General features: G+C 33.0%; 2 protein-coding genes across 3 annotated transcripts in view; one reads left to right on the forward strand and one right to left on the reverse strand.

Annotated features, from left to right (window-relative positions):
* The window catches only part of LOC129804255 (zwei Ig domain protein zig-8-like), a 56,055-nt gene extending 34,891 nt beyond the window's left edge, over positions 1 to 21,164 (forward strand). For both annotated transcript variants that reach the window (XM_055851398.1, XM_055851404.1), the window contains exons 3-9: positions 6,024 to 6,098; positions 13,287 to 13,558; positions 13,659 to 13,893; positions 17,137 to 17,195; positions 17,322 to 17,459; positions 17,523 to 17,628; positions 20,233 to 21,164. In XM_055851398.1, the coding sequence (XP_055707373.1) occupies positions 13,358 to 13,558; positions 13,659 to 13,893; positions 17,137 to 17,195; positions 17,322 to 17,459; positions 17,523 to 17,628; positions 20,233 to 20,339 (846 nt within the window). In that variant the 5' untranslated portion in view covers positions 6,024 to 6,098; positions 13,287 to 13,357 and the 3' untranslated portion in view covers positions 20,340 to 21,164. The remainder of the gene's footprint in view (positions 1 to 6,023; positions 6,099 to 13,286; positions 13,559 to 13,658; positions 13,894 to 17,136; positions 17,196 to 17,321; positions 17,460 to 17,522; positions 17,629 to 20,232) is intronic.
* The window catches only part of LOC129804262 (B-cell receptor-associated protein 31), a 417,963-nt gene extending 394,144 nt beyond the window's left edge, over positions 1 to 23,819 (reverse strand). Inside the window, exon 1 of the mRNA XM_055851423.1 lies at positions 23,808 to 23,819. The gene's annotated coding sequence lies outside the window, so the exon portion shown is untranslated. The remainder of the gene's footprint in view (positions 1 to 23,807) is intronic.
* Between the last annotated feature and the right edge of the window lie 247 nt (positions 23,820 to 24,066).

Consider the following 24,066-nt stretch of genomic DNA (forward strand, 5'->3'; position numbering starts at 1 on the left):
ACCTCAATCTTTAGTGTAAATGGCTTTATTGAGACACCGAATATTGCCAATTGCAACCGTATTTGACCAATTACAACTGTTTTTGGACAATTCAATCTCAATCCAATGCTGCGGTGTAAAAGGCTTCTTTGAATATCAATCATATTCATAAAAAGTATTGTATTTAGGAAAATATCTCATCAGTAAACAAACTCCTTTAAGAAAAAAGAGAGAGGTAAGGGTCCGGAAGATCGCAGGATCCTAAAAGATACCGTTATTCAAAAGCTTTGAATAATAAACTCAGAGTAAAAATATTTTAATTAAGCCATTATACTCTGAACCTGTTGTTAAAATTGGTTTGGTAATAGTACCTTTTCAACTTTATGATCTTCAGAAACCCTAGCCCCTTTCTTAAGGAGAATATTTCTGTAAAGGAAACAAAACAACGTAATATTTTCGTTATTCGATATGTTCCTTTTGAAATAGTTCTTTGGCTCCAACAACATACGATTGAAAAAGCAGGTGTACTAAAATGATTCTATCCACTTTGAAGACTTTGAATATTGATTTCTGATATCACCTTAAGGTCCAATTCCATTCAAAGGGGTGGCAAAGCGTCCCATGCTTTGCAAAATACTCAAACACATGACTTCTATGCTATAAATCAAAAATATATTCTTGCATCATTTACTGATCAGATTTTATATAATTTTGCTGATTCACAATCAATTTGAATCGATTTATAAATCACTCAAAAAATCGCCTACGCAGAAGAGTAATAGAATTGATTCTCGGGCAAATTTACTTATCGGTTCGTTACTGATAAATAATTTTTGAAATTCCAAGATCTTTACAACGAACCCAATTATAATACCGTTCGGTTGAGAAATACGCTGTCTCTGCCTTTTAAAACCGTTGATCTTGAAAATCCGTTATTAGTAATAACACTGTGCGACACGTTGTGGGTGTCTTTGACGAGAGTGCCGAAACTTGTTAGAGGGTCATTTAAGGACCTCAAATCTGCAATCCGTTTGTCCGGGTCACCTCTAGATTTTTTTGAAAAAGCATATTTAGTTTTTTGATGTTTTATAAAATTCAAAAATTCATATCTCCGGTTCTAATTATCCGGTGGTAGTCACATAAAGCTAAACTGACGCGTAATTTCATCCTCTATAACTCTTGTGAACATATCAAGCATCTACGATGAAAATGAAGTATATTTTTTAAAGATTTTTTGAAAAAGGGCACCTAAAATGATGCATTTTTCTGTGTTTTTTCCATCTTCTAGTAATTTTCCCACTTTAATAGAGCATTTTATATGTCAAATAACTATGCCTAAAAGTTAGAGAATTTAATATTCTTTCATTTTCTTTTGGTTTGAATTTTCTATCATAATTCGTTTATTCACAATAATTTTTTGAAAATAAAGTGCATTAAAATCTCTTATTATATATAATTATATTAGTATCTTTGTCTAACCTACTGAAGAGCATTCTCTTTTGCATTCTCACTTACACATTTCATATAAAAAGAGGTGAAATGAAAGAAAAGAGACGTATTTAGAAATAGAGAGAGAAGAATAGCTGTTATGAGTGCCAAAAAACTATTCTTCTCTCTTTATTTCTATATACGTCTCTTTTTTTCATTTCGCCTCTTTTTATATGAAATTTGTAAGTGAGAGTGCAAAAGAGAATGCTCTTCAGTAGGTTAGACAAAGATACCAAATAAATTATATATAATAAGAGATTTTATTTTTATAATAATACATTTTATTTTCAATAAATTATTGTGAATAAACAAATTAGGATAGAAAATATAAACCAAAAAGATATGAAAGAATATTAAATTCTCTAACTTTTAGGCATAGTTATTTGACATATAAAATGCTCTATTAAAGTGGGAAAATTACTAGAAGATGGAAAAAACACAGAAAAACGCATCATTTTAGGTGCCCTTTTTCAAAAAATCTTTAAAAAATATACTTCATTTTCATCGTAGATGCTTGATATGTTCACAAGAGTTATAGAGGATGAAATTACGCGTCAGTTTAGCTTTATGTGACTACCACCGGATAATTAGAACCGGAGATATGAATTTTTGAATTTTATAAAACATCAAAAAACTAAATATGCTTTTTCAAAAAAATCTAGAGGTGACCCGGACAAACGGATTGCAGATTTGAGGTCCTTAAATGACCCTCTAACAAGTTTTGGCACTCTCGTCAAAGACACCCACAAAAAGGTAAATTTTGTCGCACCGTGTAATTAAACGGGATTTTTTATGGTAGAAATGTCCGTTTAAGTAATCTTTAAAAAATATACCCAAAAGTGAAAAAAAAATCTCATAACGCGAATTTGAGGAATCTCAAACATGATTTTGGACAGAAATAAGATGGGTGGGAGGGAAATGAAGGGCATATTACTCGTGGTTCCAAGAGGATTGGCTTATGAGGGGTCCCCGAAGGTCCTAAGTCTCTATCCCTAAGCGTTTGATATCTAAGTGTGGTAACTGCTGGATGGATGGAAGTATAGACTGACGGACAAATTTCGTGATGTCAAAAAACTGGAAATTTCAGATTTCCAAAATTATACAAAAAAGGGTGGCAAAGCATCCCAGGCTATGCGAAATGCTCGAACTCGCAACTTATTTAGATGCTATACCTCAAAAGTACTTTCGCATCATTTACCGTTTACCGGTACTCAATCGATTTGAATAGATTCATAAATCACTCAATAGATTCCACAAAATATTTTGAAAGGTAATAAAAATTATCTTCGAACAAAACTTACTTATCAATTAATAACCGGTTCATTATCGGTTCACAACCGATTTGAACCGACTTATAAATCACTCAAAACATTTGCAAAAATACTCCTCAATAGTAATTTAATAGAATTTGGTATACAAATTATTTATCGGTTATGAACCGGTTCATTATCGATTCAAAACCCATTGGAAACGGTTCAGTTTTGTCAGAAATTCCAAGACCTTTCCAACGATCCCAAACATGACCACATTCGCTTGATAAATGCGCTCTCTAGTGTCTTTTTAACCTTTGACCTTGAAAAACCGTTATTATGCTCAGCACACAATAACTTTTGTTTGTAAACATGTTTTCATAATTTCCCATGAGGATGAGTGAGATGAGTAGATCTAGATTTCACTCACTCTCATTGTAATGTCAAAAACACGTTTACTAAACAAAAGTTATTGTGCGTTGGGCATTACTCTGAAAAAAATAATTTGTAAAAAGTGGTCAAAGTTTTGTAATTTTCCCATAGAAAAATGGCAAACGGAGGTGAAAATGTGTTCCCACCGCCAAATTCGTAAAAATTTGTTAATTTTTCACAATAGTTTTGTTTGCGGATCCACAATCCAGTTTGTGCCAAACACAAAACTTCACCCCCTGGTTTGTAAATTCATAGTTTTACAAAATATGGGTCTCTACCACCAAATTTTACCCACCCTTTTGCTTTTCTTTTCTCTTAGGAGAATTTCAGGATTATTTGTAATTATCGAAAATGCAAAAATAAAACAAATTTTACTTTTTTAAATAAAAAATTTCACATATTATCATGTTATAACAAATGAATTAATTTAAGACTAGCTTTTATTGCAATTGTAAGTGTAATGTTTTTCCTAGAGATAATATTGTCACTTAAGTCTTTAAACTCTGTTTCCTCTTCATTCACATACACCAAAGATTTTTCAACGGTCCACATTTCTCAACCATTGTACTATAATGTACTAGGTTATGGAATTTGATATTTATAATTAAGACTTTTAACCTTATTCCTAAGTTCGACAAGGTCATCATTGCTTATTGACGTCTTCATGACTAGTTAAATTAATTCCTGAAGCGTTCGTAAGTCTTAAATTTTCGTTTTCCTTTGGAATTGTGTCTTTTACGAAATCAGTAACAATTCGAGTAAATGTAAGGATCGGAAGCACTCATTTTCCTATAATTTTTTCTTTTATTTATTTTTTCTTTCATTTATTTTTACCAGTAGTGCCCTATTTAAATGTTGCCCAATATCTTTGTCCTGAACTGGAGTACAACTTACTAAATAATTTTAGTTAATATTTTTAGTCTGCTTTTTTTTGTGAAAGCTCCAGAAATATTTTCAACAGTGCTGAGTTCCACGTTTTCTCGTGATGATCTTACAAACTTTTAAGATCTGGATGAACATTGCTACAGAACCGGGGGTTGTTCCGGCGATATAGTATTCACTACTGAATTTTTGAAGTCAACTACATCAACGTTTTATTCCCATGTCTTGTTATTTAGGGAATAACATTATCGTCATCATCGCCATCATCAGGATACAGAATATTCCTTTTTTCAATATTTAAACTTTTTTAATTTTAAAGTTAATCGCTTTCGATTTACCTGCGATTCGCCAATGCTTTTCTTTAAGATGACAATTTTTCAATAATAATATCTCTACCTTTATTTAATGCATCAAAATCTCAGAATCGCTAAAATGCGGGTTGTTTGCCTGTATTTTCCAAAAAGTGATTTAATCCTGAAAAAAAAATCTTATTTATTTTAACGAACAATGTGAATTATAAATTTATATGAGAATCGCGATGAGAATTCAAAAATTTAAGGAAAGCTATTAAACTTTTTAGGGCCTGTAGGGATTGGGTATTTGATATTATTAACGATCCTGCCTTAAAATTTCAATTGTGCAATTTAAATATCTTTGCCTTTATTGTTTTACTTGGAAATATATATAACAAGTGATTATTATGAGAGATTTATTACATAAATATATGTAAAACGATGCATATATAATGCCTCATGCTCCAGCATTGCAATAAAAATTTCTTTTCACTTTCAATTTCAAATTTCTCTTTGATGTGAGTTTAAAGCTTAAAGTATGTAACATAGGTCCCCCACTCATAAATAAAGTTATATTCTAAGGAGTAAGATTTTATCTGCTCACCACACTGTCTCATTCCAGCAATCTCGTTAAATTCTGATGCACTTTCACTGCTTGGGGTGCTTTTCCACTAACTTATGCTGTGGTAAATATTTATTTGTAACATACACTCTCTCATTTCAAGCATCTACTGTGTTTGTCGATTATGAATATTCACTTCATCGTAACACCGGAAGAGCCAGGGTGGTAGCTTGAACGATATGGTTTACAATTTTCCACTGAATAGCATCGCATGAAAATTGCTGAATAAATAGAATTCACAGGGAAAATCATCCACTATTGAGAATTTCGTCATAAATACGTTATAACGTTATACTATATAAGTTGTTGATTATAGTCAATAAATAACCATGTACACGCTATATAGAACATATATACTGGCATTTTAGATTCTAGTGGAGTAAAATCCTATTTGACATGCTTTCACACACAATGAAGGTATTTCGGTTGAAAAACAGCTCTACGTAATTGGCATATTTGGGCTAAGCCGGAAGAAGTTGTAAGGATGGAGGCGCCAGGTTGTCGTTAAATGCCATCCATGGGAATACATGAGAATTTTTATGGTATGTCCCTCACTCAGTGTATGAGCATATCTTATCCTGATCCTCATGCTATGTAACTTTTTTTTTATTTTACGTGAACTTACTATCCTTTTTTTTCCCAACTACTGCAGATAGGGAGGTGCTCGTTTTTACTGAACCACCAAGAGTGACATTGCAAATGAAACCAACTATATGAGCTTTTGTCTGCCTCGTCAAATAACGTGCCCTGGGGCCACTTTTTTTTCATTGTTAATCCACGAAAACGCGGCGGGTGGCCCGCATTGTTAGGAAAAAATCTCCCTTTCGAGCACTTTGAGACGCCTCATATCTTCCCTGTGCTTCGATACATTGCGTGTCGCCGCTATTCTTATACATAATTATCGTCACACGCATATACATAAATAAATTTAATTCAATTCTTTTCACAATACCTCTCAAATTGCTCCATAAATTACGTCCAACACTTGTTTCAGGCCATATTTTACAAACTTGCGATTGTGCGACTTAGACTGACAGAAATAACATGCTATTTAATTCTATTTTTCTTTCCTTTCAGGCCAAACACCTGGACACCACATTAATACCGCTGGCTTGCCGTCCGTAAGGATGAACTACTATTAATTGACGACAGGTAAACTCCTATAATTCCTATATTGAAGTTTGGTATCTCTTACCCTCACCCCCTAAGAAAACAGAACAAATTGCTACGAAGAAGTTCGAATACGAAAGAATCATAGATAGGGATAATCAGGGTTGTTTCAGACACTGTTATTTTTCTTACACAAAAAGCTAAGAAGTATGCAATAAACTTTGAAAAAAATCATAAAATTTTGGATGGGACCAAAAGAAGTTCAATTTAGAAAGTAAGACCCAAAATACTTAAGACTATTTTGGAAAGTATAACATTTATTTGACAATTCAAATATATTTAGATATGCAAGATTGATACGCCAATTTAAAAAATAACTGTAATATTTTTAAGGTTTAATGTAGAAATAAAGAAATACTATTTTGTTTAGAGTTTCTCAATAAATTGTTAGAATATTCAAAAACTTTTATTAGAATAAAGTAATATTTGCAAAGGTATTTTCAAACTAAAAATAATAAAGTGTTTTCTAATGAATCATATCCAATATTATATCTTTAAAAATAAGTTGTAATATTAAAAGCTTAATTTTTTTGTTTACAAATTATATCCCAATAGTAGGCAAAAATCTCTAATTTTGTGTTAGAAATCGCGTTATATCACAAAACAAAAAAGTTCGTAAAAGTTTGTACTTTTTTCACAACCATTGTTCGTAACATGATCACTTGACGAGCATTTTTTGAACTTTTACAAACATTTGTCCGTAAATGTTCGTAAACACACAAAAAATGTTTGTAAAATTTTGTCATTTGTTCGTAAATTTTTGTTTGCCTGATGAACATTTTAAGAACATTTACGAACAAATGACAAACTTTTACGAACATTTTTTGTGTGATTACGAACATTTACGAACAAATGTTTGTAAAGTACAAAAAATGCTCGTCAAGTGATAATGTTACAAACAATATTGGTGAAGAAATACAAACTTTTGCGAACTTGTTTGTGGGTTTTACGATTTACTAATATTTCGTAAGTCCCCCATAGGAATTCACAAACATTTACGAACATTTCTACAAAATATTTTTTTCTGTATACGCGAAATTGTCGATTGACAATATCTGTAAAGATTGTATCGTTCTGTCGATCCTTTTAAAGACAATGGCGATGTGTCGTACTTTAACCAAAACATGAGAATCTGCCGACCTTAGTAAAAATTGAGTCAATTTCATTCGCTATCTCGTTTTTTATTCTAGTGCGGATCAAATTAGACTTCTATATTTTCCCGATATAATGCTCGAAGTTCTTAATCTCTTGCACTGCATGCATTCTATCCTGTCTTAAAGTTTTCTTCTCTAACAATTTCCAGTTTTTAATTATTCTATCCTGTTCTAAACTTTGAAAAAGCTCCATTTGTTTTGGGATTGGGTGTCCCTTGTCGTTGGTGTGGGGTGTCTTTTTCTAGCTACGGATCGGCTTATGTACGGTCTTTCGAATTCCAGGCAAATTCGACCTTCCCTGTCGTGGTTCTACTCTTATGCAGCCAAAATCCTGAAAGGGATGAAATTATGCGCAGGATAATGTGTAGAATAATTTCTCTAGCCCCAGAAAATTTCCCTTAGTAGCTATGAGTAGCTATGACACTTTTAAGAATTCGAGAATGTGGCTTTCAGGATTTTGGCTTTCGGGATTCTGGACTTCGGGTTCTGCTCTCTAGGATTCACTCTCCTAGCAACATTGGGCTTACCTTCCCGATTTTGTAAAGTTAATATACATTGTTGACCTGAAATTCTGTATATTCTGTGATTAGGGTGTTATCCCTTCGCTATGCAATCTGTTCTGAAGTTTTACCTTACTTTACTCCCGCTTCGTGGGCCACCTCTCCCGAAATTCCAGGGTTCTCAGAATTATTTAGCTTCAAACTCTATCTTTAATTTTGATTATTTATGATTTATTTACTTTAATTTCTAAATTCAAATTGCTAAATTTTAACCTTAATTTTAGGGTTTTTAAACAGCCATTGGTTACACCATTGGCTACACCATTAGTCTCACTCCTAATCACTGTGCTTTTACGTTAGTTTGAGATCAATAGGTTTTGAAGGAGTTAAAAATGTATGGAACCAATGCTTAAAAAGCCAGTGAAGAAGCATTTCCGTCGTTTGGTTTTGGAGGCTGGTCATCAACGCTGAGACAGCGTCGGATGATGTTACGGCGGGTTGTTCGAAATTGAATAAACTTTTTTTATTATTATTATTTGTCGGTCTTTTAAAAGACCGATGTGCAGATTTATGATCTCAGAATAGATCGTGTCGATCTGTGATCCGTACCAAAATCGTGTGGATTTGTCTGGCCTTGCAAAAATTATGTCTCTCTGTTGATCTTCTGGTATATCAAATCAAAGAATTTGCTTTGATTTATTGAATTTCAACTTAATTCGATTGTAACTAAACGACAATTTTAAATTTTGTTTTCAGTTTTTAACTTAAATCAAATTGAATTTTTCCTTACATGAAAAATATGAATGGTTAATTAGGGAGAAACATTTTGCAAGAAAAATCCTTGTTTTATCGTTCTATCGCAATTAGTTTTTCTGAATTCTAATACATCGACCAGACTTGTTGTATCGTATCTATATATAATTTTATAAAAATTCAAGCACATTATTGATTGTGTAAATTTTACTAATATAATAGAGAGCTTATGCAAGTACAGTATAAATTTTAAATTTTATCTGAATTATTATCTTAATGAACTCACCTTCCTCTAACTAAAATATTGCCTCGTTTCTTGAAAATAATTAAGTGAGCCCTCGAAATACACAGCCGAAATAATTGCCAAGGTTGCGCATGAATTGCTATAGAAAGTCATAAAAATAGTTTTCTAGTGTTATTAGTGTTGAGATAAATTATTGGATAAAATAAATACAATTACTGAGGTAAAAGAAAAATATTTTATGAATTCGTGGAAGATTACATGTTGATATACATTATACACCCACTGATACTACACCCACGTGGCTAAAGAGAATGTCACGTAATGTCTAGGGTACAAAGTTTCTTCATTCATTAACTGAAAATCATTCTTAGTAGACACAACTGATGCTTTCCCAGGATAACAGGTCTCAAGAAACAATATATGAAGTTGAGGAAAAGAGTGAGAAATCGTGATATTCATACTGCCAACAATGATGAATGGTTACAATATAATTCTCGGAAGAAGTGTTAAAAGACATGAAGAATAAACAAGATTCATTTTCAAAACTCTTCCAAGGTGAAACACATGATGATATTATTAATTTGAAAGAAAAAAAAAACAGAATTTCTTTCCTCCAAAATTGATTGATAGATTTAATGGAAACCTTTTAGGGATCCTTCAGTCTTGTACGATGTAACATCTGCATACTTTTACATAAATGAACCTGTGTGAAATGTTAAAAATGTAAGGAAAACTTTTGGAAACTTTAGAGAATTTATGCAACTAAAAAAGTTCCTTGAAATACTTTTATGCTGAAGTTACCGTGAAAGGAAACTTTGTCAGGATAGTAGCCATTTCTTTACTGAATACGAAACTTCACACGGAAATTGTTTGTTCATTTATTCAAGTGTATTAAAACAGATGAGTAAGTTTTCTTGCTTCGACGAATATTGATAGGAATTCTAATTAATTTCACCCTCATTACAGGAAAAAAATAGAATTAGAATAATTAGTAAAATGTGTTAGTTTGTGTTAAATAATTATGTATTTTTAGAGATTCTATTTTCCATGAAAATAAAGTTAGAGAGAAAAAGCTGAATGGTTGCTCTTGTCAAATGACTACTTTATTAGTTTGAATTACTACCTACACGAGATTACAAATAAAATGCATTATTAGACACATTACTTTACTGCCTCGTCAATCCTTTGATATTACGTTGTTTGCATTGACTGTTTTTGTGCATTTTTTCAATGTTCTGATTTTATTATTTTTTAAATCCATTTAGCTGACTTTTCAACAAAACACTTTTTACTAAAAATCCAGAATCCAAAGAGACACCTGCTGCAAAATGTAGTAATTAATTAAAATAATTAAATTAAGTTAATTAATATGCGAAATTTTTAAATGCAAAATATACAAAGGTAGGCTTCAAATTTTTTATATTAATAATAAGGCAGCAAGCATGGGGTAAAATGTGATAAAAATCCGGTATTATGTAATATTACTCGGCTTAATTGTCTTACTTTTTTGACTGAAATATTCAGTCACCATGGAGCCCTTTTCTCAACCTTTGCGTTTCAGACTATTTCTGATAATAATTGATGTCACGTTGTTTGTCCGTCCGTCTGTACGACCGTCAGTCTGTCCGGCCGTTACCACGCCTGTAGCCCAAATGGTTTGAAATAGAGACTTGAGACCTTCGTGGAACCCCCTTCTCCATAAGTCGATCTTGGGTCTATTAACATGCTCGATAAGTAATTTTTGTACGAAAATCAATTTTATTAATTTTAAAACTATTTTGTAGGATCTTTTTAGTGATTTATGATTCGGTTTAAATCAGTTGAGAACTGGTAAACGGGGTGAATGATTTGAAAGCACTTTTGAGATATAGCATCCCAATCCGCAAAAAATTACTCTGACTCAAAAATGACTAGTTAATAAATGGTCAAAAAATTACTCCTAATTGGAATCTTGGTCACAGCATTACTTAAGTTTGAATTAGTAATATTATCGTTATTTTACGGTTCTAAAATTTACTCTACCATGCAATAACAAAAGCGACTCCAAATGACGGTATTTTTCCGTACAAAAAATGACGCGCCAAAAACAATGCATTTGGCGACCTTCTCTAGCGCATAGGTACGAAATCGACGTACACACTTTGAATGAAAACGTTAAGTGCACTTCAAAACTTTGTATTGCATTACCACTGTAGACAATATTTCCTCAACTATTCTTCACATTTTCCATCGTCTTCTACAACGTACTATGTAAATTTCTCTAATTTTTCCCTAGTTCACTACACACATTTGCGGAGATTTTTGCCGTTTGCCTATTGCTAAATGAGCCATCCGACATGTCGAAAATTTTCCCATTGGATGGCAACAACACAAAAAAATCTTTTAAAATTTTCACTAAATAGGGTAAAGGATCATAATTTGGTCCAGTCTGCATCTAAGCATCGATGTTCCAAGTTTGAAGTGCGATATTTTCAATACTAATTGACTTTTTTGCTCCCTAGGATATCGTTTATACTAGTAAATGCTTTAGTGTAATTTGTAACAACGGGTTTTCAAGATAAAAATTTGACAAAGCTCTATAGAGCTTATTTATTAGCCTAATACAGCGAATTCGAGATTGTTGAAAAGGTCTTGATTTTTTTGAGAAGACTGAGTCGGTTAAAAACAACTATGAACTTAGTAATGAATCGGTTATAATCAATTTTTATTGTAAATTTAATTTTATATTTCCATGAAATTTTGGGAAACTTTTGAGGCGAATTTTGAGACGATTTTTTAATGATTTTGTACTGTTCATAACAATTTATAACAGGTCAACATTAAAAAACGACAAAATATACAGGAATTTTGTGCTCATGATTTTTTTTCATAAGCTGAATCTTTTTTGGGATGCATAGAATTAATGTCACGAGTTCAAGTATTTCGCAAAGCTGGGTATAATTAGAATTTTAGATTTTCAAGCATTCGTCGAAGTTTTCGGAGTACTGAAATCCCACTTTGTGCTACTAATATGACGATATACAGCGATACCATTCAAGGCAGCAGCTTACCGACGCGTTTCTGACATAACTTTAATAAACTTTGTTAGCTTTAAGAACAGAATAAATTTATATTATCAGTCAGACAAGTCACATAAATTTTACTTTAAAATTAGTTGAAATATATGTGAAGAAAGTGATTTTCGACTTCCTCTTCGTTAAGGTGGCTCAAAAGCATAAGGTTTAACCCTTTAAAAATGAATGGAACATCGATGTTATATAAACGGAAACCATTTTTTCTGACTATTTTGAGAACAAAATAATTCTTCAAGGAAAAAATATTTTTATTTTTGGGGCACTGCTGTTCTACTTGTTCTCAAAGGATTAAACATTCAGAAGTGCGTATTTATAAGCTAATTTTAAATTTCTTATATAAATTTCTGATAATCTGTCCACCTGAAAAATCGGTGAGAATCCACCGTAAGGGCCTTGACAGACCTGAGGATTAGCCGAGAGACGGCTTAGCGTAATTATATTAGAAATAATGGTTAAATTACGCTTAAATAATTTTCCACTAAGTCCTCTCTCGGCTTAAGTCTTAAGTGTGTCTAGGGCGTAAGTGCGAGTGACTTTGTCCCTTTTGGGTGACTGAAACTCCTGTTCGTAAGCTTTTCTTTATTTCTAGAACTTAAGGATGGTTTTTAGCGGTTCGATTTAGCATCTCTGATCTGTAAAGACAATCCTTAAGTCCTAGAAATAAAGAAATGTTTACAAACAGGGGGTGTCAATGTCACTCGCACTTACAGTTCTCAAAAAATTTGCGAAAAAATTAAGGGAGAGCTCTATCTCGTCATAAAACTGGGACGCTTTGTCAGCATTTAAGCTTGATTAGCAATATATCTCTTTCATTAACCGAAAATTTTTTGTACTGAATTATGTGAAATTTATCCATCAGTGACCTTCCAAAAAAAATTAATTAAAACACGACAAATATTTTATTATTTGTCAAGTATAATTATTAAATTTTTTTATAATATTATTGGTCTCATTATTTATCCATTAAAATTCATTAATTATCTCCGTTCATTTTTAATTTAATATTTGATATTTATATAAGAAAGCAATATTTATTGAAACCATATCAAACACAGAGTTAAATCCAAATACAGAATACAGCCTGAAGCGGTATAATACTTTTTCAGATCTGAACTTCTTATATTGATTGGGCGGGTGCTCTATATCTGGAAATAACAATAGAAATTATAGAATTACATTTTATGATCCCATAAGAAACTTTCTATTGTTATTGACATTCTTGGGCAGAGGTTTGCGTGAAGAGATATCAATTTACTCAGCAAGTTGTTTATAACTTGAGGCATTTTCATCGTATATATGTGGCGTTGTATAACTCTTGCCTTACAATTCAGTATACTTGTTAGAAAACGATCCTTGATTTATTGTAGCTCTCGTTTTTTTTTTTTTTTTGCTGGCTTATAAAATGTGACCCGACTTCAGGATGTTTCGTGTATCTTCTTTTGCAGGAAATATTTCACATTCTGTGTGACGCGTGTGCTACTTGGGACGGGTGTGTGTGTGGGGTGCTTTACGAAAAATGTCACCGGAAGTGGGACAAATTTTGGTTGCAGTGGCCCTCTTCCTGGGTTCAGATGCCATCCGAATCGATACAATATCACACGGCCACCAATCGAGACGGAGCGGTGGCACGGATGTCTTCTCATCGCCATTCCTTGCCGAGCATAGAGTAACAAATATAACGACCCAAATAGGTACTCATGCCTATCTACCGTGTAAGGTAATTAAATGGATTAATTGCCAGTGATTTCTCACATGAGTGGTGTATTTTGCTATCCTCTTCCCTTGTGCAATGATATTGGAATTTGGGTACTCTCTAGGCGAGACAGTTGGCCAACAAATCAGTGTCATGGGTACGAGTTCGAGACGATCACATTTTAACGGTGGACCGCACAGTGTTTATCGCCGATGACCGCTTCCAATCCTTCTACGTTGAGGGCACAGGCATGTGGACGCTGCAGCTGAAATATGTGCAAGCTCGTGATGCTGGAATTTATGAATGTCAGGTGTCTACAGAGCCGAAGGTCAGCGCCCGGGTCCATTTACACGTAGTAGGTGGGTAATGTTTTATTTGCACCCCCCTTGTCCCTTTCTTACTTCACTATTTTCAGCCAATATGGTGTCACCCTTCTACGTTGGTGCAAAAGTAATAGTTGAACTTTTAATTGTTAGTCTTAAATCAGAAGTAGAAATTTACGAGTGTTTTTTCTCCTTAACACCTTGTAATATTCCTTACAAGGTAAAAAAAATATAGGGACATATGGGACCATTTTGAAAATGCTATTTTTTCTGCATATTTTTAAAAGAAATTGAACCTAGGCATAATTTATTTCAGATCTACAATCATTTTGTAGGGAAAAGTGTCCAAGTGTCCGTGCTTCGTACGATCTCAAGCTTCGTGATGACCAAATTTTTCCTATGTTCCTCAGTAAATGTGACTCCGCAATATATTCTAAAAACTGGATACTTTCCTCTAGTTTTTTTTTAAATATTGGTCCAATGAGTCAAATTTATTGAAAACCATAGGAAAAGTTTAGTCATTATGAAGCTTGGGATCGTACGGAGCATAGGACTTTCCCCTATGTCTAAATTGCATTTCGCTAAAGCCTGGCTTAAGACAAAATGCCCTGTAGTCAGCCTGTTCCTCAGATTTGCTATAATATGGTCTAACCGGTTTAACATTATAAGGACAATTATATTTGACACATAACTTAATTCATTAAATATTTCATAAAAATTGACTATCAATATGTTAAAAAATTAACGCTAAGAAAAGTACTTTACCTTACTTTATGAATATGCAAAAAATAGCGTTTCCAATATAGCCCTAGCGCAATCTAGCCTCATATCCCCTACTACAATTATCGTGCATAATTGGAGTAACACGATTATCGTAATAATATTTCTAACAATATTATTGCTGCATGAAGTTTATTTTTCAACTGAAAGTTGATTTTTACGACTTTGAAATTAGTTGACACAGTAGAACGGAGTTGAAAATTTCTAGTTGAATATCTAAAACTTTAAAGATGATGTTATATCCTGGACCACCTACGACTTAAGTTGAGAGACGTCTTAACGTAAGTATAGTCAAAATAATGATTAGACTATACTTCGATCAATCTTCCACTTAAGCCGCTTCTCGACTTAAGCCGTAAGTCTGTATAAGCAGGGGCCTCTCGACATTTTATTTTTCCATACATTTTTGCATAAATGCACTAAAGACTAATGGCAAGTTTTTCCCTAAAGAGAATTGACTTATCAGTCTGATATATTTCGAAATCGTGCATTAAAAGCTATCTAAAAATAAATATTTTATAATGTTCGCCAAAATAATACAAGAACTACGAGCAAATTTGTTTAAGTCGCGGTACAATATCTGCAAAAGTTTTACAAGGAAAAATGAAAAATAGCTTCACTTTTTATTAGGCTTGATGGGCCCCTGGTATAAGGCATGACTCTCATTACATACGAGAAGCTTATTAATTTTGGGAAAAAACTTGCAGTTCAATTGAAGTGATAAAGTCGGAGAGAAGCTCCTTTGTTAAACTTGGTGGGAGGGTTCCAGAATTCTCACACAAATTTCTCGGAGACACAGCACTAGACACTTTTCTAAAGTTTTTCCCTGATGACTGACTTAGCCTGATCTTAGACTATCCCTAAGTACCCTTATGGTCTCTAGATCATCCTTAAGTCCTTGAACTGGTTTTCACTAAAAGTAGGGGTCCAAAGTCACCCCCGAAGTGGAAATTCATCCACATCGACGGTAATGTTTATTTAATTTGGCAATTGGATATAAATTGAAATTTACTCAAGACAACTACCAACTATTTCCTACAAGACACCATTACCCTTAACTTGAGACACGTTTTATCATTGCCTAAACAAATACTTAAAATTGCAAATAGGTATCAGTTAACATTTGGTTAATTGATTTTGTTCTGTGAATATTTATTTAGACTTGTTTAGGGGAACTGGAGGATAGAATTAACTAGGATTACAATTATACAATGGGATTTTTTAGTCTGGTTTAGAAAGCATAAAAAAAACTATTGACACTAAATCTACCAAAGACCGGTCAAATTGACCGGCTTAAAAACTTTTTAAAATTAACACATATTTAAACGACACAATATCGCTATCAAACTTTATGAATTTCTTAAAATATTCGGGTAATATATTTTTCAGTGTATAAATTTTAGTTTTTCTCTTTTTAGAAAAGTTAGAAAAGAAATTCCAAAGAAAAATTGTTGAGTATCCTACCTACCGCAGTCTGTCATTTGACAGAGCGCGCTAGAAAAAACGATCAAAAACGGCCAGTAGGTTTAGTTTCGATCCATTTAAATATTTATTTATCTTCTTATATTGCAATTTTAAAAAATTTTCAATTATATTGATTTAAGACTGTAATTTGTCTGATTTTTTTATTTGTACTGGAATTTGAAAATTAGAATTATGAGTTCGAATATCAAAGGTACTATCTTATTCCTGATTTATCAAGTGTCATAGCTACTCCCACGATTGCACCTGCGCTTTCTGGAGGCAAAGGGAAATCTTCTGTGTCTTGGAAAATTATTCTAAACATTTTTCCCCATATAATTTCATCCCTTTCAGGATTTTGAAAATTCGGGATTTTGGCTTTCAGGATTCTAGCTTTCAGGATTTTGGCTTTCGGGATTTTGGCTTTCGGGATTTTGGCTTTCGGGATTTTGGCTGCCACCGAATGATAAACCCTGAAACAGCTCTCGGGGTTGGTCCATCATGGTGAGATGGTTTACCGGGAAACCTAAAATTAAAAATGCTTCTCCAATAATAAACGGTTAAAAGCGATAACTTAATATATGATTTAGTATATTTTTCTTTAGACTTTAGTGACACGTAGGTTACAAGGCCATAGCACATTTAACCAAACTGTCTTCCTCTTTCATATTCTCGGGAAAATATCTGGAATTTTACAACTTTTTAGACTATAAGCTTAGTTAGCGGGTATAGGCTAGTTTTCAAAGATCTTGATTTTCTATAAAAAAAATTCAATGATTTTTGAAAATCTGATCGATCATAACAAACAATCCTAATTAAAAATATTGGAAAACTATTCTAATATTAATAGTCCCACGGAAATTTGTACTACTTAATTAATTATATAAATAACGGTATTATTTTTGCACCAACCAAATTTGGCCAAAACCTGAAGGAATATTTATTTACAGGTTCTTGCCTATTTTACTATTTACTCGGGCTTGCTCTCTCATGTGTACTATTTACCTCTTTTTCATGTTCACTTCGTTGAAAAACTAGTACCACGAACTGAATTGGATGGCGAACCAAATCGCTACGTGAAGGCAGGCAGTAAAGTGGTAAGAGAGGACTTTTTCTTTTTGCCATCCTCATCCACCCGCATCGAAGATTCACGGGTGACCGGGTGTTTGGCATTGTTCTGGGTGAAGTGGCATTAAATATCTCATCCCTTGAAATATTTCTAGATAATTCGGTGTGTTGTACGAGGTGCCCTAGAGCCACCAGCCTATGTATTTTGGTACTTTGGACTAGAGCAAATTTTCACAGACAATAGATACGGGTGGACCATGCAGACTGATAGTGAAAGTGAGACCCATAATACAGTAAGTTTAGTGTGAAATCAATGGTAAAATCTCGGTGCTGAGTATTGTATTCAATACCTCTAGATTGCATCTCTAATCATCCCATCGGCCCGGAAGCGAGACGCTGGAAATTACACTTGCAACCCCTCGAATAGTGATGCAGTTACTGTACTCTTACACGTTATCAATGGTAAGTTTTAATTGAATCCACCCTTGGTCAAACAATTCAGCCATGCTCAACTAATATAACTACAGAGAATTGTATAATTTCTCAAAACTAATTTCCAATTTAGATTGTGAACTTCTCTTTGAAATTGCAAAAGGATGGAATTTGGAATCATGTCTATTTTGGAATATTTGAGATTTTCTCACTGTTGCAGATTATCAAAGAAAACTACGCAGAAGTACAGGACTTTGCATTCGATAGTACTTCTTTGTTGTTTTTTTCCTTTAGCCATTTAAAACTGTTGGGAAATCGCAAAGTTTCAAATTAGATGTAATTCCAAATTACCCCATCTTACCCTAGAATGTTTTTCTAATTCCCATAATTTTTTGGTCATGCCTCCTTAAAACCAGAATTTTTGGTTTTTAATAAAGAAAAAATGTATAATATTTGGACACTCAATGGCGACTACCACATAAGCTAAGCTCTATAACTCTATATAAATTAGAGTTCAAATCTTAAATGGTAGAGAATAGAGTAATAGGTTGCCAATGAATCATGACGAGTTCTTAAAGTGCCAATAGGTGTTCCTTCGACACTATATACCCTTTATTCCCAAAATACACAACATAGACTATGTCCCTCAAATCTAGATGACTCCTTTAATATTAAATGACCACGTCTGCTTCAGTATCGAAAAACAACAAATTGATTGAAATTTTAATGAACTTAAATAATTTCGATAATGAACTTGTTGTCAGAGCATGTGTTCAATTGTTTCATGAATTCAGGCCAGTTTTTTATTGGAAGCATTACAGTGTATTGTTTTTAAATCAACAAGTTTTATTTGCTTTTTTGCAATATCTTACAATGTTGGAATATCTGTCTTTTCTATATTTTCAAATACCGTTCAAAGTACATTTTTGCTTTTGGATTTTATTTCATAATGGTGTCTACACACTAGAAGCAATTTTCGTCAAAATTGTTTTTTTTTTTAAATAGGATAGGGGAAATTTTCTTTAAAAGCTATTTTTTAAAGAAATTTATCCTAGTGTGTAGAGGCTTTAACAGAGAACGAAAAAAAAATTTTCGGAATGTAATGTAAGGTGCATTTTCTATATTGTAGGTACTTTTGGTAGAAAAATAATTAAATGACTTGAGGAAGACTTCCAGCTTTGCACGTACTCTGGCTTTGAACATTTCATATTTTCCCCATATTCCTTTAATGAATCTGACCTAATGGTAATATATTTTAATGACTATAGCTTTAAACTACACATTTCCTGGAAATATTAGCTCAAATTCGTAAAAAACAAACATGCGAAAAATATGAAATGTTCGAAGCCAGAGTGTGTGCGAATTCTAAAAGCCTTCTCCTACAAAAAAAAACAGTGGAAATTGTAAAACCTGTTTCAAAATCTAGTCTGAGGCCATGAAGATATTTCTGCATGTTCGTAGGGATTTAAGGGGAATTATTTATTTTGAGGTTATTTTAACATGGCGCTATGATTACGGCAGACAAATAGTTTGCGACTCCAGTCTGTGATCAGTTCATTAGGTCTGGTCAGTAAAAGTCCGGTTTTGCCAATTGAAGAGTCGTAGCCGTTCACCTTGACAATTCTAAACAGAATGTTGCTTACCTAGATGTTCTTAAAATGACGGAAAATTGCGAAAAATTCTCTGTGACCCGGAATACACGGAACGGGTGATAGGTGATTACTATAACTACTACCCTAGGCCCTGGATCATGTATTACCAATTAATGTATTCCTAAATGCCTAGAGTACGGAGCCCAATGTTTCCTGTTACTCTATTAAACCAATGCTGACTACCCCTCACCATTATGGTTGTTGTGATTTTAATACAAAAACAGGCTTCTGCAATGTCTCTTCCCTAAACCATTATTGTCTAGGGTTCTTAAATCTTTGAATAATTTTTCTAGTACTGGCGTAAGATGTAAAATCTCAACTTCAAATCGATCTCCTGTATTATTTTTTTTTCTAGCTTCGTGGTGGGAGGATTAGTCAGTCCCCGGGGACTGTCCAGGAGCACCGATTTAGTTCCGAAAAAAAAAACCTAAATACGCGTGGAGGTCCCATCCTTGCTCTCCTGTAAAATTTGCCTACTGCGAGATATTCGTTTCTTATTCTGAGTGTTCGAAATTTTCAAGTGCTTCTATCTCAAAACAGCTAGAAGCTCAATATTCCACTAAAATATCCACGATGAAATTTGTAACGATCTCTGAATGAAATTTATGCAATTAAGAGTAGGATAGTATATCATATCCTGCCTCCTTTCATATTGAATTGATACCTGAAATTCAAATGGTAAATAGTGTAACATTGTTTCTGCTCTAGTAATTATCATGGTGTTTTCTTCTGTTTCGGACTTTTTTTTTAATCTTCACAATGCGTAAAACTTTTCTTACAAAGTTTAACTAATGTAATTGTAATTTCATTGAAGTATCTCTCAGTTGTTTGTACTACTAAAGAAAACTTTTAAATTTGCAACAATTCAATTGTATATAAAATGGTGATTTTTTCACTGGAGATTTTCTTATTACACTCTGGCACATTGTGGATTTGTGCAATTATCCCCAAAATCACATTTTATCCTTCGTTCTCATTTCAGTTGAATACTCAGCATCCGCTGTAAAGTCTGCAGCATCGGGTCATGGAAGTGTGCAGAGTGAAATTGTGGCAATCATTGTGGCTGCTCTGGTGCACATTCAAACGTGACAACATACTTCCCAGAGTAGTGATGTATAAAAAGGACTATTGTGTAAGAAAAAGACACTATCTCATACTGTAAATTGCTGAAAGAAATTAATTGGAAATTCTACGAGACTTCCAAGTAATCCCCCCCCCCCCCTAGACACAGAGTGAGTTGGATGGGGGTAAAGGTGGAGGCACATTAATAATTGCACAGATGACATTTCGAAAGAAATTCAGTGAATTAAAACGGTAGCTAAAGAAGTAAAATGATGGGATAAACTGAATGTGAGATAATTACAGACGAAATTATTCAATAAATGATTAGTAAAATAAGAAAATAATTGATATTAAGTGTAAGTGAGAGTAGAATGAGAAAAATAAGTATTCAATAATTTACTTAGCTAAATAATCCAAATGGAAGGAAAAATGATTTTTTTCTCTGGAGGGTCACTTTCAACTTTTGACCCATTTCTTTTATTTTTCTCATTCTTTCCCTTTTTTCCTGAATGTGAAAAGGAGAAATACGGTCGTTCTTAAAGCCTGTGAAAGAAGAACATTTATTAAATGGATAAGAAAAAAAAGACATAAATTAGGACAGGATAAAATTCACGTGAATAGAAATTGTACAATGTATAAATTGGAGTTATTGTGTGGGTGATAAGGTGTATGAAAGTGATGAATTTTGAAAGATTAAAGTTGATTCCAGAAAATAAAATATGAAGGAGATTTAACGAAAATTTATAGACAGGGAGCAAATGTGTAAAACTTATTACGTGTTGTAAATTATTTAATGAGAGAAATGATGATGATAAAAAAATGAAAATAAAATTTAAATCTTATCAAAGTTTATTTCATGCCTTTTTCCGTCCCTTCAACAACTGCCCTTGGATTTGGAGTTTAACTAACTGAAACAATATAACCTTTAATTAAAGCTTTTACTTGGTTCAATAGCAAATTACTATGCTGTTCAAATACACTTTAATTGATTTTTATTCCTCCATAGCTTTTAATTTTTTTTCTCCCTGAATTCCCCACGCAATCGTCCAACACTGACTAAGGGTTAAATAAAAATAATATCATGTTGAATTATACTTAAACTTCGAGATATGACGGTGCGATTGTAAATAATTTCAGTAATTTCACATACTGCAAGCATTGCGAAACTTCATATCTCTCGATCAGACTTAAAGTTTGCCAAAGTGTTTCTTACAACCCCTGAACCAACAATGTAAGTATATACTTCTAAATTTAAATAAAATTATTTCGAATCATTATAATTTCAGTTCTGATGGCCATAATTAATTTTAATGAATAAAAATTAAGATTAAGTCGGTGGAGTTATCACTTATGCAGAGCTGGCTGTAGTTTTTAATTTTTGCCTAGATTTCGGAAAATCATAAAATTGTTAGGGGAAGTTTTTCAGGTTTCGCACACACTCTGGCTTGGAACACTTCATATTTTTCCATATTCTTTTAATATTCTTTTCTCTTACATTCCCTTGAAACTTTTTAAGTACTTTTAACTGTTTAATCCCTTAAGGATGAGTGGGATAACGGTGTCCCAATACCAAAAACTTTTTTTCCGACTATAGAAAGTTACATCTCCTCTGGATAGCCAGAAAAAAATGGTTTTTGTTTTTGAGGCAATGGTGTCCCACTCGTCTTAACCCTTTAAGGACAATTGGAACATCGGTGTCCCATAAAGAATTTTTTTCCTTACTACGTAAAGATTTTATTTTCCTATGTTTGTACGTTATTGGAAAATGTAAGGTTGATGGAATCTAGAGTATTTTTTGCAAGTATCCAGCTATTTGCTATATAGAAAATTTTTAACCTAAAAAATTACGAATTTTTAAATTCTCATATTCAAAATTGATTTTAATTATTTTTTATACTTCCATTTTTTTTAAGCAAAACCGTTTTGGAAAAAGAAACTACAATACTCAAATATATTATTTATCATTAGAGTGGAAATTATCAATTATAGGTATCGTCAGAAAAATTACTTAAATTTTTGGGCTATTTTTGTTCCTACCGTTCATAGAGACAAAAAATAAACCAAATCAGACTTTCTTGGCTTTTCGAAAGTTAGATGTAGGATGTTTTATAAGTTTTGTTTATCGGTTTCATTTTTATTGCTGATTTTCGGTCAGCGAAAACTGTCTCGTCGTCAAAGGGTTAAAAGGTTAAACATTCCTATAGATTTTAAGATCAAATATAAAATTTACTTATAGAGAAAAATCTGTCGTTCAGAATTGCACGGAATAGGCCCGTCAGTATCGTATAATCCGACATTCAACATTTCCACTGTGCCTTCAAATCGACTTTGCAGTACTTACATGAAGAATCTCATGTACAATAAGCTGATTTATCACTACTTTCTATGAGTGTTGAAGAAAATTAATGTTGAACCATGGTAGCATTAATTGCAAGTCTCACTTGACGAAAGAAAGTCAAACTTTTCACTACAAACTACATAGCCAATTTCTCAACATCTAAATTTCGCTTTACATTATACAACTAACACCGTATGGAAAGAATCTCTGGGAATGAAGGTTGAGAAAATGTTCTCAGTCAAAAATATTTTCTACGCTGATAGCGTATGTGAAAGTTTGAAAAATTAAAGTAATTACAGTGAGAAATGCAGAGAGAAATGCCTCAAAATTGCTCCTGTGCTGAGGTATAATGAAAAAATGTGGTTTAAGACTGACGTAGATGGTAATATAAATTTTTCACTTCAAATCTACATATTTTTCAGTAGAGAATACAATATATATAGTCAGAAGATTTCGTTCTATTCGTAACAACAGAGGAGATACAGAATCATATTATTTTAGCTAATATTCTTCATATGCAAAATTTTATCCACAATCAGGTAATGTCAGTCTACAATCCATCGATTTTTTTGGTATATATATTATTACCAAGATATAAAACCCGACAAATTTATTTTCTGAATTTTCATTGCACGATTCTAAAATTAGCAATAATATCAGGAGAGGAAAGAAGTAAAATATATAAACCTACGATTTTCTAATTGAAAGCACAATGGAATAGGACCATTTATGGCATTTCCTATTAAATTCTAGGGGAAACTGGGGCACCACCAAACACGGGGTACCACCAAACACTGCGATTTTTTAATCGAATATTCGACTTCAGAGGATAAGACCTATAGGAATTTATAGGCACTGTAGGGATGCTTGGCTACTGAAGGAATGGCCGAAATAGTCCAAGTAGTTTAGAAATAAAAATTAGTGTTTGGTGGTACCCCGTGTTTGGTGGTGCCCCAGTTTCCCCTATCTCTAATAAATTTGTGTTTTTCATTATTTATTACAATATTTTAGAGGTACATTGTAAGATATTGATCAGATACTTCGATTTTGGAATTTTCTAGTTCCAAAATTTTGAAAAAAAGCCCAGATAAGCTTACGGTAGCTGAGATTCTCTACATCGAGGGAGGAGTGCGACCCATCATTGGAAAGGTCTCGACCTAAGCTACAACATAATAAAATTTAACCCTTTAAGGACGATTGGGTCACCGGTGACCCAAAATTGAAATTTTTCCTACGGCCCTCTAGAGCTATGTTTTGCTTTAAAAACTCAGAAAAGGTGATTTTTTCTGACCCCCAATTTTAGACCTTCTCGTCCCTAAAGGGTTAAGGAAAAACCATTTTCTAATTTTCAAAAATATTCGACATCGTAATTTCGAAAATTGATTTTTCTAATAGCTCTGGTCAGGGAGAACGGAA

This window comes from Phlebotomus papatasi, chromosome 1 (genome assembly GCF_024763615.1).
Source record: "Phlebotomus papatasi isolate M1 chromosome 1, Ppap_2.1, whole genome shotgun sequence".
Taxonomy (NCBI): Eukaryota; Metazoa; Arthropoda; class Insecta; order Diptera; family Psychodidae; genus Phlebotomus; species Phlebotomus papatasi.